This window comes from Somniosus microcephalus, chromosome 26 (assembly GCF_052327205.1).
Source record: "Somniosus microcephalus isolate GS21.2 chromosome 26, FLI_Smic_1.0, whole genome shotgun sequence".
Classification (NCBI taxonomy): Eukaryota; Metazoa; Chordata; class Chondrichthyes; order Squaliformes; family Somniosidae; genus Somniosus; species Somniosus microcephalus.
Window position 1 is genome coordinate 54,538,360 of NC_141012.1, and position 21,007 is coordinate 54,559,366.

Sequence of the window (21,007 nt, forward strand, 5' to 3'; positions counted from 1 at the left end):
TGTGCAGCCTTTGACACGGTTGACCACACCAGCCTCCTCCAACGCCTCTCCTCTGTCATCCAGTTGGGTGGAACTGCCCTCTCCTGGTTCCATTCTTGTCTATCCAGTTGTAGCCAGAGAATTACCTGCAATGGCTTCTCTTCCCGCTGGCTTAACTATACCTCGAGTCCCCCAAGGATCTATCCTTGGCCTCCTCCCATTTCTCATCTATATGTTGCCCCCTCGGTGACATCATCCGAAAACATGTCAGGTTCCACATGTTCACTGGCGACACCCAGCTCTACCTCACCACCACCTCTCTCAACCCCTCCACTGTCTCCGATTTGCCACGCTAGTTATCCAACATCCAGTATTGGATGAGTAGTAATATTGGGAAGACTGAAGGCATTGTCTTTGGCCCCCGCCACCAATTCCTATCCCTAGCCACCGACTCTATCCCTCTCCCCGGCCACTGTCTGAGCCTGAACCACACTGTTCGCAACCTTCGTGTCCTACTTGACCCTGAACTGAGCTACCGACCACATATCCTCTCCATCACCAAGACCGCTTATTTCCACCTCCATAACATCGCCCGACTCCGCCCTTGCCTCAGCTCATCTGCTGCTGATACCCTCATCCATGCCTTTGTTACCTCTACACTTGACTATTCCAACGCACTCCTGGCTGTCCTCCCACATTCCACCCTACATAAAGTTGAGGTCTGTAAGGTTCTCAAAATTCCAACATTCCCCAAAGTTATTAATCAAAAGGGACCCTGGATGGACTTGATTTTAAAACCAGGGTACCCAAAATGGCTGCGGTAAACCTGGTGACCAGGCCCAATGGGATTGTAAAATAAAGGTTCTGCAAAACAAGCAGGTCAAGGAGTTCAAGTTTTAAACTAATCAAAGACTTTGTAAGGACTGATAAAATGAACAAAAGACTGTACATTCCAGTCATTAAGTTGGAATGGGCTCCATCAAGCCATTAGGCTTTCTGCATTTTAAATCGGGAACCGCTCACCAGAGACATTAAGCCTGAATGGGAGCAATTCACAACTTGTCTTTAACAACAGCCAGGGTTTCGAGGCTACTTTAGACATAACGACTATCACTCTACAGCTCATTTTTATGAACGTTTTTAAACATTTAAACGAGCTCACCCAAATCGGACAAAGGACTGAACTGATTTGCCGCGCAGATAAGGGCTCCCGATGGGGGTATAACTATGGGCCCATCAGGAAGCCATTCTCTCTCTTGCCTCTTCTCTCCTGCCTCTCAACTCGCTGCCAGATTACAACCAGGACGGGTTGTATGAAGAAGACTGCGTGGGGCTTCAAATAAACGGGCCCTCAGTCCAGCTCATTCAACCAACAGGATCAACCAAGGAAGAACATCAACTGAAGAAGAGCCTGTCCTACGAGGTAAAATACCCAGGCAGAGACTTTAATATTGGGGTATTTCACCTGGACGGCACCCTTGCAGCGCGCTGGAACCACGTGACCTCGGCAGGCCACAGAGCGCACAAGGAGTGAACCCAAAACCTTCAACTGTTTTTTTTTTTTTTTTTTAAACGTAACAAGTTCTTGGATTGGTGAGCATGAAGTTCTGGCCCCTCATAGTCTAATCTAGTTAGGTATAGGGGGTGGGAATTAAGGGGATTGCTAATATAGTTGTTTTCCCTCGATTGTGCTGTGTGTTCCCCATTCCCTTTAAGTATAAGCATTTTATGTCTGTAGTGTGCTGTACCAGTAATTTTCTCGTGTAAGATCATTATAATTTTTCAGTTTAATAAAATCTTGGTTCTTTTACACCAAACCACTTGTCTACTCGATTTTCTGTATCGCTGCCTGTATTGAAGTCTAGTGTCCAGAACCCAGGGGGCGAGCGATTCAAACCGCTCAAAGAAGGTAGTCAGAGGCAAAGCTGACTGACCAAATACGCCTGTGCAAACCCCCTACAGGTCACCCAAAACTCGGCTGCCCGTGTCTTAATTCGCACCAAGTTCCGTTCGCCCTTCACCCCTGTGCTCGCTGACCTACATTGGCTCAATTTTAAAATTCTCATCCTTTTTTCAAATCCCTCCATGGCCTTGCCCCTCCCTATCTCTAATCCCTTCCAGTCCCCCCCGCCAAAGAGATATCTGCGCTTCTCCAATTCTGGCTTCTTGAGCATTCCTGATTTTAATCGCTCATTCATTGGTGGCCGTGCCTTCAGCTGCCAAGGCCCTAAGCTCTGGAATTCCCTCCCTAAACTCCTTTAAGACGCTCCTTAAAACCTACCTTTTTGACCAAGCTTTTGGTCATCTATCCTAATTCATCCTTACGTGGCTCGGTATCAAATTTTGTTTTATAACGCTCCTGTGAAGCGCCTTGGGATGTTTTACTACGTTAAAGGTGCTATATAAATACAATTTGTTGTTGTTGATAAAACATTAAACAGAAGCTTTGCCTCAGGTAAACATAAAGGATCCCATGGCATTATTCAAAGAGTAGTGTCCTTGCCAATATTTCCAGGTCAACCAATTGCACCAGAACAGATTAACTGCTCCTGTATCTTATTGTTTGTGGGACCTTCCTGTGTCCAAATTGCCTGTTGCGTTTGCCTACATAACAGTGACTACACTTTGCCACTTACATTATTCCTACTCAGTCCATCATTGGATAATTAGGGCCCTGCTTTTCCTAAGTTTTCCTGTAATATATCTTCCTCTATCTCTTCTTGATAACAGTTGCCTTCTTATTCTTAAACTCTAATCAAATACATTCACCTATCGCACCATTCTCTATTTTCTAGTTCTATAATGGAATCTTTGATCATCACTGCTACCTCTCTCCTGAATATTTTGTAACCAGGAATGTTCAAACTCCCACACCTTCCCTAGCCTAAGCTTAAACCACATCTCTGTTAATGTCATATTATACCCGCAATGCAATTTGTGCCTCTAGCTTACCAGTTTTATTCACAATGCTAAGCACATTTATGGTCCTGCAACTCAAATCTCCCTGTTCCTGACAATCCTGTTCATTTTAATCCTGCCTCCTGCTGATCCGTTTTCTCCCTCTCTTATTTTCCCTACACTCCCTGCCCTTTCAGCTTCCTCATCTCATTTATTCCCTTCCCCACCGCCCCCACCCAGCCCATGTCTCCATTCCCCAGGGAAAATGCTTACAGCTCCTTGAAAGCACATCGCGTCACATGTTTGACACATCTATGGGCTGCAGTGTGGCTGACTGATAGACTGTCCATGTGCTGTTTTGCAAGCAGCTGGTAGCATAAAAGCTTAATGCTGTGGGAGGAGTTGTCCCTCTCGGGAAAAATTCTCTTCAAGTCAGCCTGCAAATGACAAAGCTCAGTGATGGTCTTTCTAGTGAGGCGGAAGTGGAAAAACGGTCTTCTCGGAGAGAGCCAGGTATGTATGTGGTGTTTTTGATGAGATATTAAGCGGAGGTTGCACCCACCAGGATCAGTAGATTTAAAAGATTACCAGAGCACTATTCAAAAAAAGAGCAGGCAATTCTCTCAATGTACTGGTCAACATTCATCCTCAACCAACACTACCTGGTCACTTACCTCATTTGCTGTTGGTGTGAAATTGGCTGCCACATCTGACCGCATTACTACACTTCAAAAGCAATCCAGTTATTCTGTTTCAGCACCTAAAATTACATTTACTCATCTCTCACGCATATTTCTTACAAAAAATCTTATTAGCTCAGTTTAATGAGAGTGCATTCTATTGAGCTGCCTGGGAGAAGCACCCCATGCAGAACAGGCTCTAATGTGGCATTATGAGATGCTGGTCGAATGAGATTAAGAACTCGCCGTCATTCTTGTGTTCAGGGGGGTCTCACCGACACCCCGCACCGAGGGGGGGGGGGGGATCTCGCCGGCACGCCCGCACCGAGGGGGGGGGGTCTTGCCGACACCCCCGCACTGAGGGGGGGGGGTCTTGCCGACACCCCCGCACCGACCCGGGGGGGGGGGGGGGTGGGGGGGTTGGGGGTCTCGCCGACACCCCCGCACCGAGGGGGGGGGGGTCTCGCCGACACCCCCGCACCGAGGGGGGCGGTCTCGCCGACACCCCCGCACCGAGGGGGGCGGTCTCGCCGACACCCCCGCACCGAGGGGGGCGGTCTTACTGAGCAAACTTTTCAGAAACAGGAATGTTGTGAAGTATAAAAGGAAAAGCTAATTTGATATGGTGAGTGCCGTCACTGCTGCCGATGATCCACAGACTGCCTCTATTGTAGACTGTGTGAATTTCCATCCCAGCCAGTTTGCATACAGTTAACATGACCTACCTGCAGAAACCGAATATCCACCAGTACGTACTGCACGGCCACTGCTCAAAGAGGTAGAAGAGAAGAGCAACTGAGGCACTAGCGTGAGCTCCAACAGCTGAGACAAAAGTTATAGGAAAGAGGCAAAGAAGCAGCACTGCTCAGATACAACAGCAGCCTGCATCCCCAGGCCTCCATCACCCCAATACAGCATGCCTACAAATGGCCTAAATAAATCATTCCAGCACAGGAGGCGGCCATTCGGCCCATCGTGCCTGTGTCAGCACTTTGGTATATTTAATTAGTTCCACTCCCCTAGTCTTTCCCCACAGCCCTCTAATTTCTTTCCCTTCGAGTATTTATCCAATTTCCTTTTGAAAGTCACTATTGAATCTGGTTCCAACACCCTTTCCACTACCTGCAACAAAGCACAACAAATGGAGAATGTACCAATAAACAAGGTGCAAGAAGGTTATAAATAACATGAATAAAGGATCAGGCAGCAGACAGCTACCACTGAAACAAGTTGGTGAAGGGGAACCAATTAACTCACTCTTTTCTGAAAATGCCTTCAGCTATCTTGTTTTGTTATAACCAGAGAAGGGACTAATAGTTCCCAACATAAAACACAAAATTATTACGCGGTACACATCCAAATCATTGCATTTACCGTAGAAACTCCCTTTTCTGTATGAAAACTTTCCATCAAAGTTTCCTCCAGAGAATGACCCCAACTTGACTTTGCCTCTGGAAAAATCTCTCTCCCAATTCACTTACAACGGCACTTTCAAAATCCCAACTCTCTAGCCTTTGGCCCTCCATTCACCGCAACATTTCTGCAGCTACCAATATGCTCAACCACACCCTCACCACCACCTTTGACGCCCTAGTTGCCATTAAAACCATTACACTCTCTCACCCTGGCCGTTCCCCCGGTACGGCCCTCATCGCCGCTGTCTTAAGTCTAAGGGACGCAGCCTTGAACACACCTGGCGGATAACTGGTTCAGCCATTCATCGTCAGATCTGGCTGGACAACAAAAAGCACTAGCGGGTCCTGTCCTTGTCTGCCAAAACTGCTCACTATTCTAGGATCATTCTGGAATGCAAAGATAACCTCCAGCTTCTTTTCTCTACTGCAAACCATCTTCTTACACCCCTCCCCCCAGCCTCCTCCTCCCCCTTCCCCCCAGCCTCCTCCTACAAGTGCAAGGAGCTCATGGACTTTTGTCTCTTAAGCTTGAAACAATCCGATCAGCTGCCTCTGCCGCTTCTCTCCCTTCCCCCTAGCCCACCGGGCCAAACTTCCGTTAAGGCTCCACACTGCCCTAGCACTTTTCTCCAATTTCTCTCCCATCTCCCCTCACACCCTCTCCAAGCTCACCTTGTCCATGACACCCACCTCCTGCTCACTTCGACCCTATTCCCACCCAACTTCCGTTTCTGGCCCCCATGTTAGCGGATATTGTTAACGGTTCTCTCTCCTCAGGTACTGTCCCCCACTCCTTCAAATCTGCCATCATCACCCCTCTCCTCAAAAAACCAACCCTTGATCCCCTCCGTCCTTGCAAACTACCGCCCCATCTCCAACTCATCCCTTCCAAAGTCCTTGAATGTGCTGTCACCTCCCAAGTACATGCCCATCCTTCCCGGAACTCCATGTTTGAATTCCTCCTATCAGGTTTCCGCCCCTGCCAAAATGGCTCTTATCAAAGTCACAATGACAACCTATGTGACTGTGACAGTGGTAAACTATCCATCCTCGCCCTTCTTGACCCGTGTGCAGCCTTCAACACGGTTGACCACACCATTCTCCTCCAACGCCTCTCCACGGTCATCCAGCTGGGTGGGACCACACTCGCCTGGTTCCATTCTTATCTATCTAATCGCAGTCAGAGAATCACCGGCAATGGCTTCTCTTCCAACTCCCGCGCTGCTACTTCTGGTGTCCCCAAGGATCGATCGTTGGCCACCTCCTATTTCTCATCCACATGCTGCCCCTCGGCGCCATCATTCTAAAACACAGCTTCAATTTCCACATTTACGCTGACGACACCCAGCTCTACCTCAACACCACCTCTCTTATCCCCTCCACTATCTCTAAATTGTCAGACAACTTCTCCGACATCCAGTACTAGATGAGCAGAAACTTCCTCCAACTAAATATTGGGAAGACTGAAGCCATTTTCTTCAGTCCTCGACACAAACTCCAATCCTTGCCTGCCGACTCCATCCCTCTCTCTCGCAACTGTCTGAAGCTGAACCAAACTATTCGCAACCTTGGTGTCATATTTGATGCCGAGATGAGCTTCTGACCACATATCCACACCTCACCACGACCGCCTATTTTTACCGCCATAACATCGCCCGCCTTGGCCCCTGCCTCAGCTCATCTGCTGCGGAGACCCTCATCCACGCTTGTTATCTCTAGACTAGACTATTCCAACGCACTCCTGGCTGACCCCTCATCTTCCACCCTCCGTAAACTTGAGCTCATCAAAAACTCTGCTGCCCCCGTGTCCTAACTCGCACTGTCCCGTTCACCCATCACCCCTGTGCTCACTGCCCCGTGTCCTAACTCGCACCCAGTCCCGTTCACCCATCACCCCCTGTGCTCACTGCCCCGTGTCCTAACTCACACCCAGTCCCGTTCACCCATCACCCCCTGTGCTCACTGCCCCGTGTCCTAACTCGCACCCAGTCCTGTTCACCCATCACCCCCTGTGCTCACTGCCCCGTGTCCTAACTCACACTGTCCCATTCACCCATCACCCCGTGCTCAATGCCCCGTGTCCTAACTCACACCGTCCCGTTCACCCATCACCCCCTGTGCTCACTGCCCCGTGTCCTAACTCACACCCAGTCCCGTTCACCCATCACCCCCTGTGCTCACTGCCCCGTGTCCTAACTCACACCCATTACCGTTCAGCCATCACCCCGTGCTCACTGCCCCGTGTCCTAACTCACACCCAGTGCCGTTCACCCATCACCCTGTGCTCACTGCCCCGTGTCCTAATTCACACCCAGTCCCGTTCACCCATCACCCCGTGCTCACTGCCCCGTGTCCTAACTCACACCCAGTCCCGTTCACCCATCACCCCCTGTGCTCACTGCCCCGTGTCCTAACTCGCACCCAGTCCCATTCACCCATCACCCCGTGCTCACTGCCCCGTGTCCTAACTCGCACCCAGTCCCGTTCACCCATCACCCCGTGCTCACTGCCCCGTGTCCTAACTCGCACCCAGTCCCGTTCACCCATCACCCCGTGCTCACTGCCCCGTGTCCTAACTCGCACCCAGTCCCGTTCACCCATCACCCCCTGTGCTCACTGCCCCGTGTCCTAACTCGCACCCAGTCCCGTTCACCCATCACCCCGTGCTCACTGCCCCGTGTCCTAACTCACACCCAGTCCCGTTCACCCATCGCCCCTTGTGCTCACTGCCCCGTGTCCTAACTCACACCCAGTCCCGTTCACCCATCACCCCGTGCTCACTCCCCCGTGTCCTAACTCACACCCAGTCCCGTTCACCCATCACCCCGTGCTCACTGACCCGTGTCCTAACTCACACCCAGTCCCGTTCACCCATCACCCCCTGTGCTCACTGCCCCGTGTCCTAACTCACACCCAGTCCCGTTCACCCATCACCCCTGTGCTCACTGCCCCGTGTCCTAACTCGCACCCAGTCCCGTTCACCCATCACCCCCTGTCCTAACTCGCACCGAGTCCCGTTCACCCATCACCCCCTGTGCTCACTGCCCCGTGACCTAACTCTCACCCAGTCCCGTTCACCCATCACCCGTGCTCACTGCCCCGTGTCCTAACTCGCACCCAGTCCCGTTCACCCATCACCCCGTCCTAACTCGCACCGAGTCCCGTTCACCCATCACCCCCTGTGCTCACTGCCCCGTGACCTAACTCTCACCCAGTCCCGTTCACCCATCACCCCGTGCTCACTGCCCCGTGTCCTAACTCACACCCAGTCCCGTTCACCCATCACCCCGTGCTCACTGCCCCGTGCCCTAACTCACACCCAGTCCCGTTCACCCATCACCCCGTGCTCACTGCCCCGTGTCCTAACTCGCACCCAGTCCCGTTCACCCATCGTCCCCTGTGCTTACTGCCCCGTGTCCTAACACTCACCCAGTCCCGTTCACCCATCACCCCCTGTGCTCACTGCCCCGTGTCCTAACTCGCACCAAGTCCCGTTCACCCATCGTCCCCTGTGCTCACTGCCCCGTGTCCTAACTCACACCCAGTCCCGTTCACCCATCACCCCGTGCTCACTGCCCCGTGTCCTCACACCCAGTCCCGTTCACCCATCACCCCGTGCTCACTACCCCGTGTCCTAACTTGCACCAAGTCCCGTTCACCCATCACCCCGTGCTCACTGCCCCGTGTCCTAACTCGCACCGAGTCCCGTTCACCCATCACCCCGTGCTCACTGCCCCGTGTCCTAACTCGCACCGAGTCCCGTTCACCCATCACCCCGTGCTCACTGCCCCGTGTCCTAACTCGCACCAAGTCCCGTTCACCCATCACCCCGTGCTCACTGCCCCGTGTCCTAACTCGCACCAAGTCCCGTTCACCCATCACCCCCTGTGCTCACTGCCCCGTGTCCTAACTCGCACCGAGTCCCGTTCACCCATCACCCCGTGCTCACTGCCCCGTGTCCTAACTCGCACCAAGTCCCGTTCACCTCTCGCCCCCTGTGCTCACTGCCCCGTGTCCTAACTCACACCCAGTCCCGTTCACCCATCACCCCGTGCTCACTGCCCCGTGTCCTAACTCGCACCGAGTCCCGTTCACCCATCACCCCTGTGCTCACTGCCCCATGTCCTAACTCGCACCGAGTCCCGTTCACCCATCACCCCTGTGCTCACTGCCCCGTGTCCTAACTCGCACCAAGTCCCGTTCACCCATCACCCCTGTGCTTGTTGGCCTACATAGGCTCCTGGTTAAGCATTGCCTTGATTTTAAAATTCCCATCCTTGTTTTCAAATCCTTCCATGGCTTCGCCCCTCCCTATCTCTAATCTCCTCAAGCCCTACAACTCTCCGAGATCTCTGCACTCCCATTTCTGGCCTCTGGCACATCCATAATTTCCATCACTCCACCATTGGCGGCCGTGCCTTCACTTGCCTGGGCCCCGAGCTCTGGGATTCCCTCCCTAAACCTCTCCGCCTCTCTCTTCCTTTAAGAAACTCCTTACAATCTCCCTCTTTGACCCAGCTTTTGGTCACCTGTCCCAAAAGCTCCTTACGTGGCTCGGTGTCAAATTTTGTTTGCTAAAGCTCCTGTGAAGCACCTTGGGACGTTTGGCACTATATAAATGCAACTTCTTGTTATTGTGGCATGGGGAGGGAAGTGGAACTGGCAGAGTGCCACGTCTCAACCCCAGAACTGCAAACCAGTGCCACAAGAAGTTCAGTGGCCTGACCAGGCAACGTAACACACTTCCTTTCTTCCTTGGGCACCAGCACACGCTTTGCCCTCTAAAATGCACAAATAACCCTTAACACTGCACCTTGCATATCATCCAGACCCTGGCAACCACTAACAATTATTTGCATGGAGAACCTTAAAACCCCCGCCTTCTCTTTAACTGGGTGATGGCATCACATCTCTTACATCAGCTGTCCAGTGCTAGCTGGGAGACAGCTCTCAATTGCTAAACTTCATCTAATTCACTTAATCTTGTGGTAGGGCAAACTTACACACAATGTCCGTTAAGAGGCAGGGCACCAGTGCGGACATCCTGGATCAAAGAGGTCAACCTCTATGAGGAGCAGGCCATTGGGCTGTTGGGGAGGCACTCTACTCTTGCCAACGATGCCTCGCTGGCGAGGTCGAAGGCATAATGCCGGTGCCAGGTTAGTGAATGCACACCTACATTTACCGTGACAACCTTGTGAAACACCACACAGCGACAAGTTTCCACTTCCTTCTCTGTCTCCTTATTCCTAAGGCAGTAATGCTCATCCATTCTTAGCTTGTACAATGTGTGGCGATGGGGGGGCACATAACTAAGAAAAGGAGGATGGTGATTAAGAGGGGCAGGTGAGATGGAACGGAGCTTCTTCCTCTGGATTATGAAGGTGACAAAGAATGATGGGACAGGAAGAAAAGGTGACGCCCACCCATGGCTTCCATCACTGACATTCTGTCCAGGGTTCCTGCCACAACCTTCTCAATCTCATCCTGTATCACTTCCAAATTCACTTCCATAAACCAGCTCAGATACTTTCACCCTGGGGTATTAGATACCGTTACTGAGGATGATTAACAAAGAAGAGAGGAGCTGGAGGAGTGGGTGAGGATATGCTACCTTCCCAGTGGAGGCGAAGAATGCTGCTATTGTCTCCTGAGTCAAGGGACCCAGAACTCATGGGTACTTGCCTAAAAAGGATGTTCGAGGAGTATCACATCTGAAGTCAGTCTCCAAAGATGTGCAGCAATGATGGGTGTGACTATCGAATCCACAAACATAATTTGCAGTATCAAGGAAGATTTTTCATTGCTGCAGACATCAATGGTGCATGTGGCAGATTGGTGCATCAACCTTCCCCCCATCTCCGGAGGACCAGGGGCCAGTCAGTGCCTCCACCTCCACGGAATCATCTGCTAACTGGCAGTATTCAGGAAGAGAATAGACAAAGCACAACCTTGCATATCATCCAGACCCTGACAATCACCATCAATGCTTTCAAGGTCTGATAGCTGCCATTAGACCAGCCAGCCTACTGATCAGTGGAGACAAATCCATGGCGTAATACAATGGAGATGGCTGGAGTTGACCTATCTGAAACGGCTTCTGTCAGCACAGCTTCACACGCCAGGGCTCCAGCTTTCCCCTTCTCAGCACCATGTCAGTGGCGCGTGAAGCGATACAGCCAGCCTTTTCTCAGAGGAAACCCTGAAAGTATAGAAAGGGGTGTTGGCACAGTAACAGGTCTCTGCTCGTGTTTCCGCTGCTTTGCATCTAGGAAACGAGTGTACCTCTGGTGTAAAGCCGAGGAAAATTGCATCTATTATATTACATACAGAAAAGTATCTATATAACCTGAATAAAATCTAACTAATGTATACTTGTGGTGACAAGAAAATTGCTACCACATGAAGCTAAGGATTAAATTAAATCCTGACAGACTTTCAAAATTCAAGATATTGACAGTGACACAAGTTGCCAAATATGTTAATTTTTGGTGCAAAACATATTGAAGTAATTAAAATATTGCAAAATCTAGTCAAAGATACAAGGAGGAGCAAAGCACAACCCATTTGTAAAATGTGAAAGTTGAGTGGCGATATCCTGGCCCTTCACTACCTCGTTTCTTTAGTGCCCCTCCGTGTGGGGCTCGCCCCGTTATACTGCAGGGGGCTGATTAATCACTATGTATTACTGCACTGTGCCACATGGGGCCAACTGTGGTAAAGGTAGAGCGTCCCCATGTGCCATAAACAGCTGGTACTGAATGACAATAGGCACAGCAATGGAAACACAGCATACAATGGAGGGACCTGGGCTTAGAAATTAGTCTGGGCCCATTTTTGGGCATAAATCAGGTGTAGAATGGACCAATTTGAGGGTGAAACACCCTGCTTCCCACGGCCCAATTTAACCACACTCAACTCCTCTAATCACTGACAAAGTACAGCTAAGTAATGGGAAAGCTACAGGAGGTGCCTGTGGTTACAGACATTCAGGGACAACGTCCTTCGATCTACCTGGCCCTAGGTAATAAGATACGGGATTAACTCTAAAGCGCCATGGGACTGTCTGAAGGATACAAATGAGGTTCTGGGTGTTGTTGAACATGGAGACTCCGGAGAAGAAGCCCAGCAGCTCAATTAGAAACATGCCCAGAGTCACCGACAATGCCACGATTAATCTGGAAGGAAGCAAAGGACAACAATCAGCAGATGTTCAAGAGAAACCATTGACTTCTAGAAGAAAGAATGGAACCAGATATGCAATACGTATAACACTAGGAAATATAGGAGGACAGCATTCTGTCCATCAAGCCTATTCGGCCATTTTATTAGCCACGCGCTCCCTATCTTTGATGTCAATTTCCCACCCTTTCTCCATATCACTTAACTCGCTTATTTTCTAAGTATTTCTCTTCTCTTTGAATACCTCAGTATATTCTGCATTTGATTTCACGGTACAGTTTATTCCCTTTGTGTGAAGATCCACTTTTAATTGGTTTAGTTTGAATTTTGAGAGTATGTCCGTGTTTTGGAATCCTTTCCTATCTACACCAAGATCCAAGACTCCTTACCCTTCTCATCGGCAGGGAATATAACTCAAGGTACCGAATTGCTCATCAAAACTCCATCCCATCATTCTCAGTATCATCCTATTCAACTGTTACTGGACCTCCACCAAGGCCAATATATCCTCCCTATAGTGAGGTACCCAAAACTGATAATAGTCCAAATGAGGTCTGACCAATGTTCTGTATAACTGCAGTAGTACTCCCTTAATCTTAGATTTAATGGCCTACAGGTATAAAACAGGTTCCTAAGGGTCCAATGTAGCGGGCTCAATGTGTGCACTCGTGCCTTGCCAGAAGTGCGCCACCCACCATATTGGATCGGACTGCTCAGTAGGCGTCCTGGGCGCAAGCCTGAAACAGGTGTTATGTCAATCGAGGCCTAATGCCAGTTTCAGGCCCTATGGAAAAATTGGTTTGCGACTGACCTTATTACCCAAAATACAAGTTTCACATTTTTCACTTATCGTAACGTGGAGCTATGAGGAGCTCACACTAAAAGTGCAGGCTGTTGGTGGCCACCGCTTGCCCCCTCCCGGACTCTCCCGAGGCCAGTGTCGGAGTCAGTTGATCTTATTGCCCCCACCCCAGCGACTGTCGAGTTGCCTCTGGGGCCGCAAATGGCACCCACCACTCACTAGTACTGTCCGAAAGAGGCCAGAAGACCAATTTGCCATGGTCCTGCCACCGGCCGTGTAGCACTGGGATTACATTGGGAGCATGCAGCACCAGGATCACACCCCAATTCAAGCAGACTCCACTTTCTAGGCCAGTGACTCTTGCGATGACTCTTGCGATGAAGTCCAGCTTTTCATTCTCTTTTCTGATCAAAAGGCTAGTTGCTGGCTGCACAAGATCAAATCCGATTAGTTTAAGCATGATTTAAAATGTTTTGGTATCAAACCCTCAATAACAGATGCAACAACATTGGGTTATTCCGTGCAGCAAGTCCTGCCTAACAAATCCCAAATCAATTAAAATGGCTCCTCATTCACTCCCACTGTATAAAATCCCATTCAATCAACCTCCTTTCCAATTATTTTCACGGCAAAGAATCCGAAAGGATAAACTCAAATGAAAAACAAGAAAAAGTCAAAAGATGAGGAAACGATATACCATACCACTGAATACTTTATATAGTTTATCCATACCATTTAATTTATCTAAAATATATTAAAAATCTTGGGGGAGAAATTCATTATAGCCCCGTTTGGGGCACTAAATCTTAAAAGTTTGGAAAATTAGCAGCTGCGCTAATGTTGCCAAACTTTAAACACATTTTTTTTGCACACTCTCCCGGCCATTTTTCCTCACAGCCCGCGCTCTCCCGGCATTTAATTTTTTTTTAATGAACCGGCTCCCGTGTCGAACCGGCAGCGTGCATGTGCAGTCCGCTTCCGGTTCGTTGGCAGTAGTTGCTTCCTTTTTAAAAAAATTACCTTGGCCACCTCGCCTTTAATCATCATCTCCTGTCGGTGTTTTCACCCGGCACTGCTGCAGGGGGCGGAAGTCAATTTCGGGTCGGGGGTGCGACCAGGGCGATGATGTCATGATCTCCGGGTGAAGGCTATTGGGGTGCAACGCCATAGTGCCATCACAAAACTCCCGCTGAATATGGCGGGAGTTGATGTCAGCGTCGCGCCCGGTCGCTAAGCCATTTGCGCCCCGGAGGCACAAAAGCACCGAATTTTGCTTCCCTTATGTCTGTATGCAATTCCTGTTTGCTCCACGTGATTGCCTGTTGTCATAAGAACATAAGAATTAGGAGCAGGAGTAGGCCATACGACCCTTCAAGCTTGCTCCGCCATTCAATAAGATCATGGCTGATCATCGACCTCAACTCCACTTTCCCGCCCGATCCCCATGTCCCTCGAATCCCCTGGAGTCCAAAAATCTATCGCTCTCAGCCTTGAATATACTCAGTGACTCAACATCCACAGCCCTCTGGGGCAGAGAATTCCAAAGATTCACAACCCATATGTTGGTCACACTTTTTGTGTCAACATTTTAAAATATAAATTCATACGTGCTATTTACAATGGAGAACACCCATGTAAACTCATGACTGATTGCACAATCTGGCCCCTGGGTTCCCACAACTCACTCTCAATGCTTTTGAAAATTTTATTTCACTGCCATTTTTTTCCTGTTAGTAACTGAAACTTCTGGGGTTCGAAATTTGTCTTGTGCGGTATTGCGCCGATGGCCTGTTATATGCCCCTCTTGATATTCAGCTCTATTAACATGGAATCCTACAGCACAGAATGAGGCCATTTGGCCCATTGTGTCTGTGCCAGCTCTCTGAACGATCTATCCAATTAGTCCCACTCCCCTGCTTTTTCCCCCGTAGCCCTGAAAATGTCTCCTTTTTACGTCCATGTACAATTCCCTTTGGGAAAGTTACTACTGAATTTGCTTCCACCATCCTTTCAGGCAGTACATTCCAGATCATAACGTGGTGGTAGGAAAAATAACAGAATCCTTACTAAAGGAGAAAATAAAAGAACATCTAGAAACCAAAAATATAGTAATGAATAGTCAGCATGGATTTCAAATGGGAAAGTGAAACCTCATTGAATTTTTTGAAGAGGTAACAGAGAGAATAGACAAGGGTAATGCAGTAGATGTAATTTATCTAGATTTTCAAAAGGCCTTCGATAAGGTACCCCATAATAGACTGATGAACAAGGTCAGAGCATGCAAAATCAGGGGATAAGTAGCAGAATGGATTGCTGGCTGGCTTCAAGACAGAAAGCAGAGAGTAGGGGTAAAGGGTAGCTATTCACAGTGGCAGAAGGTGGGTAGTGGTGTTCCATAAGGATCAGTGCTGGGACCACTGCTGTTCACAATTTACATTAACGATTTAGACCTTGGAATCAAAAACACAATTTCTAAATTTGCAGATGACAAATTTGGGGGGGGGGGGGGGGGGGGGGGGGGGTGCTAGTCAATACTGAGGAGGACCAGCAAATTACAGGAGGACATTAATAAACTTGCAGAATGGGCATATAATTGGCAAATGAAGTTCAACACAGATAAACGTGAGGTATTACATTTTGGTAGGAAGAATAGGGAGGTCACTTATCACTTGGAGGGTGCGAGTCTAGGTTGGGTAGAGGAACAAAGGGATCTCGGAGTACAAATACACAAATCACTAAAAGTTGCGACACGGATTAGCAAGGCCATAAAAAAGCAAACCAAGCACTAGGGTTTATTTCTAGAGGGATAGAATTGAAAAATAGGGAAGTTATGCTAAACATGTATCAAACCTTGGTTAGACCACACTTAGAGTACGGCATGCAGTTCTGGTCGCCATATTATAAAAAGGTTAGAGAGGCACTGGAGAGGGTGCAGAGAAGGTTTACAAGGATGATACCAGAAATGCGAGGAAAGGGTGAACAGGCCGGATCTCTTTTCTCTTGAAAAAAGGCGGCTGAGGGGTGACCTAATAGAGGTCTTTAAAAATTATGAAAGATTTTGATAGAGTGGATAGAGAATGTTTCCACTTGTGGGGAAGAGCATAACTAGAGGTCATCAATATAAGATAGACACCAAGAAATCCAATATGGAATTCAGAAGCAACTTCTTTACCCAGAGAGTGGTGAGAATGTGGAACTCGCTACCACAGGGAGTGGTTGAAGCGAATAGTTTAAATGCATTTAAGGGGAGGCTGGACAAGCATGAGGGAGAAGGGAATAGAGGGTTATGCTGATAAGAGTTAGATGAGAAAAGACGGGAGGAGGCTCGAGTGGAGCATAAACGCCGGCATGGACTGGTTGGGCCGATGGCCTGTTTCTGTGTTGTATATCCTATATAAAAAGAATTCTCATCTACCCCCGGCTTTTTTTGCCAATTACCTTAAATCCGTGTCCTCTGGTTACCAATCCTCCTGTCACTGGAAAGTTTCCCCCCTATCTACCCTATCAAAACCCCTCATAATTTTGAACACCTCTATTAAATCTCTACTTAATCATCTCTGCTCTAAGGAGAACATAGAAACATAGAAGATAGGAGGAGGCGGCCATTCAGCCCCTCGAGCCTGCTCCGCCATTCAATGAGATCATGGCTGATCATCCAAACTCAGTACCCTGTCCCTGCCTTCTCCCCATATCCCTTAATCCCTTTAGCCTTAACGCCATCCCTTTATACAATCCCCAACCTCCGTTTTACTGTTTGGGGTCTGTATACAACTCCCACTAACGTTTTCTGCCCCTTGGTATATCTCAGTTCTACCCATACAGATTCCACATCATCAGAGCTAATATCCTTCCTTACAACGGTGTTAATCTCCTCTTTAACCAGCAATGCTACCCCACCTCCTTTTCCTTTTTGCCTGTCTTTCCTGACTATTGAATACCCCTGGATATTGAGTTCCCAGCCTTGGTCACCCTGGAGCCATGTTTCCGTAATCCCAATCATATCATATCCGTTTACATCTATTTGCGCAGCTAAATCATCCACCTTATTACGAATGCTCCTCGCATTAAGACACAAAGCCTTCAGGCTTGTTTTTAAAAAAAAAATTTTTTAAACACTCTTAGACCTTTTAGAATTATTATTTACTGTGGCCATGTTTGATTTAAACCCTTGATTTATTTGACTGCCACTTTTGCTTTTCTCCTTCTTGTCTTTTGCTTCTATCCTTGTTTCCCTTTCCTCTGTCCCCCCTGCACAGGTTCCCAACCCCTTACCATTTTAGATTAAACCCTCCCCCACAGCACTAGCAAACACTCCCCCTAGGACATCAGTCCTGGTCCTGCCCAGGTGCAAACCGTCCAGTTTGTACTGGTCCCACCTCCCCCAGAACCGGTTCCAATGTCCCAGGAATTTGAATTCCTCCCCCTTGCACCATTTCTCTAGTCACGTATTCATCTGAAATATCCTTCTATTTCTACTCTGACTAGCACGTGGCACTGGTAGCAATCCTGAGATTACTACCTTGGAGGTCCTATTTTGTAAATTTACCTAACTCCCTATATTCAGCTTTTAGGACCTCATCCCGATTTTTACCTATATCGTTGGTGTTATGAATCTCATCATTCATCAAGAAACTACTCGTGAAATAACGCTGGACGACCAGCTGGTGGCGCCGTCCAAGGAGTATAAATACTCGGGCGTCGGCCCCAGCTTTCCAGGGACATTTTGTAAGACAAGGAACTAGTGAAGTACAACTAGACCTCCATGTTCTGAAACAAGTTGATTAAAGTCTTGCTTTATGCTCAAACCAGTGCGTAGTGAGTTTTATTACGTCAATTTAATCAACTTGTTATCGACTCCACACTTTGGGTGATTCGGGAACAGCCAGCTACGACTCGAACTGTAGAAGGGAACTCAGACAAGTAATTGATCCATCATGGAGAAACTACTCAGACCCGCCCGTCTCGACCTGGACCCGAATTCACTTACAGCCGCTAAGGTATGGAAACACTGGTATCGTACCTTTAGTAACTTCCTTGATGAGTGTGGTGAGAATGTTCCTAACAAGTTACGAATGCTTGTGATATGCCGCTATCCAAATACTACAGCAGCTATATGTCAAGTCCCCAAATGAAATTTTTGCTCGGCATCTACTGGCCACAACTCGACAACAACCCGGGTAATCACTGGACGAATTCCTTCAGAAACTTCGCAGGCTCAGCAAGGATTGTAATCTTAAAGCTGTTACAGCTGAGCAGTACCAGGAGGAGTTAATTCGTGATTCCTTTATTAATGGGATTGCGTCTCTGTTGGAGAATAAAACCCTCAAGTTACAGGCTGTCTACGACCAGGCATGTGCTCTGGACTTAGCAAAGAGGAATGCAGACACCTATCTTTCACCACGTGCACGGGCTGCTGCTATCACTTTTAGTGATTCTTTCGATAGGCCTCGGGCGGAAGCCCTCACGGATGATGACTCCAACCCGGCTGATGACAACCCTACCCTAGAAACCTACACTGATGACGAGCCCGCCCTAGCGGCATCTTGGCAATCTGGAAGTGTTTCTTCTGTGGAGGTGCTTTCCATTATAGGAAATTTTGTCCTGCTCGTAACGTGACCTGCAATCATTGCAGCAAGAAAGGTCACTTTTCTAAGGTATGCCAGTTAAGAGCCGCTGTTAGTAAGAAAGGCCACTTTTCTAAGGTATACCGGTCGAGAGCTCCTGTTAGTTTTGCAGCTACTATCTATAAAATTGCTCCTCCCCCAAGAGCCACTACTAAGGTTACAGCTGCAATCTATAAAGCTGCTCCTCCCCCAAGAACAACTACGAAGGTTACAGCTGTCAAGGGTAAAACTGCCCCTCCTCCCATCACAGCTGTTTTTCCCCAAAGTCTGTCCCATGCAGCCACGAAAGTTTTGGTAAATGGACACATTTTGAGTGCACTAATTGACTCATGCAGCTCTGACAGCTTCATTAGTGAGCGGGCTGTCAGTAAGTTAAAACTGCGTATTTACCCCTCGGACAGAGGAATTGCAATGGCTCTGACGACACCGACCACCAATTCTTCCGGCTTTTGTCTTGTCGACCTTATTCTCAATGGCCGCACTTATTTCTCCACCCGGCTCGGGGTGCTCAAGAACCTATGCAGTGATGTGCTCCTGGGACAGGATTTCCAGAAACAACACAACAGACTCACTTTCGAGTTTGGAGGGTCAAAGCCGGAGCTTACTATTTCCAAAGTACCCTTTTGTGCGCTTTCGGCGGCTTCGCTCGACGAGCCCTCCTTGTTTGCCAATCTTTCCCCCCGATGGAAGCCCATAGTCACTAAATCATGACGTTTCAGCCAAGATGATCGATCCTTTATCGAGACAGAAATCTCTCGCCTTCTAGCTGACGGTATCATTGAGCCATGTTCATCTTCCTGGCGGGCTCAAGTCGTCGTTGTTAAAAATCCTCTGAAGCAACACAAGGAACGTCTTTGCATCGATTACTCGCAAACTATTAACCAGTATACCGACCTGGATGCCTACCCACTACCACGCATCGATGACATGGTCAATAACCTTACCAACTACAAGGTATTTTCAACTTTTGATTTAAAGAGCGCATATCATAAAGTGCCGTTAAAGGACTCCGACAAGAAGTATACGGCCTTTGAGGCCAATGGTCGGCTTTACCAGTTTTGTCGCCTTCCATTTGGGGTCACCAATGGGGTGGCCGTCTTTCAACGGGCAATGGATAGCCTAGTCAAACAGGAGAACTTAACGGACACTTTTCCATATCTGGATAATATCACTATTGCTGGTCATGACCAGAAGGAGCACGATGCCAACCTCCAGAAATTTTTTGACGTTCTCCGTCGTCGCAATTTAACCTTAAATGAGTCCAAATCTGTGAAATCAGTACCATCAGTCAACATCCTTGGCTACTGGGTGGGCAACGGTGTCATCAAACCGGACCCAGAGCGACTTCGTCCGCTTCAGGAGCTCCCTCCCCCGCAAAGTCATTTCCATTAGAGGCAACGGCTATTTCAGCTTTCAACCTCCTCAAGCGACAACTGGAAAAAGCCACGCTTCATTCCATTGATGAAAATCTTCCTTTCGTGGTCGAGTGCGATGCATCGGATGTGGTGATCTCTGCTACCTTGAATCAAGGTGGTCGACCCGTTGCATTTCTGTCCAGAACTTTGCAGGATAGCGAGCTCCATTATCCTCCTGTCGAGAAGGAGGCTACGGCCATCATAAGTAGTAGGAGCAGGAGTAGGCCATACGGCCCCTCGGGCCTGCTCCGCCATTCAATAGGACCATGGCTGATCCGAATCTAGACTCACGTCTACTTCCCTGCCCTCTCCCCGTAACCCCTAATTCCCTTATCTGCTAGAAAACTGTCTATCTCCATTTTAAATTTATTTAATGTTGCAGCTTCCGCAGCTCTCTGGGGTAGCAAATTCCATAGATTTACTACCCTCTGAGTGAAGAAGTTCCTCCTCATCTCAGTTTTGAAAGGGCAGCCCCTTATTCTAAGATTATGCCCCCTAGTTCTAGTCTCACCCATCAGTGGAAACATCCTCACCGCATCCACCTGATCAAGCCCCCTCACAATCTTATATGTTTCGATAAGATTGCCTCACATTCTTCTGAACTCCAATGAGTAGAGGCCCAACCTACTCAACCTTTCCTCATATGTCAACCCCCTCATCTCCGGAATTAACCGAGTGAACCTTCTCCGAACCGCCTCAAGAGCAAGTATATCTTTTCTTAAATATGGAAACCAAAACTGCACGCAGTATTCCAGGTGTGGTCTCACCAATACCCTGTATAACTGCAGCAAGACTTCCCTGTTTTTATACTCCATCCCCCTCGCAATAAAAGCCAAGATTCCATTGGCCTTCCTGATCACCTGCTGCACCTGCATACTAACTTTTTGTGTTTCATGCACCAGGACCCCCAGATCCCTTTGTACTGTAGCACTTTGCAGTTTCTCTCCATTTAGATAATAACTTGCACTTTGATTTTTTCTGCCAAAGTGCATAACCTCACACTTTCCAACAT

General features: G+C 48.5%; 1 protein-coding gene across 2 annotated transcripts in view; it reads right to left on the reverse strand.

Moving 5' to 3' along the window:
- The window catches only part of LOC147100464 (transmembrane protein 107-like), a 67,114-nt gene that overhangs the window by 33,510 nt on the left and 12,597 nt on the right, over positions 1–21,007 (reverse strand). Inside the window, exons 4-5 of one of the 2 annotated variants that reach the window (XM_085968207.1) lie at positions 12,050–12,150; positions 4,283–4,379 (exon numbers count right to left, since the gene is read on the reverse strand). In XM_085968207.1, the coding sequence (XP_085824333.1) occupies positions 4,283–4,379; positions 12,050–12,150 (198 nt within the window). The remainder of the gene's footprint in view (positions 1–4,282; positions 4,380–12,049; positions 12,151–21,007) is intronic. The other variant, XM_085968208.1, reaches the window with a different exon arrangement.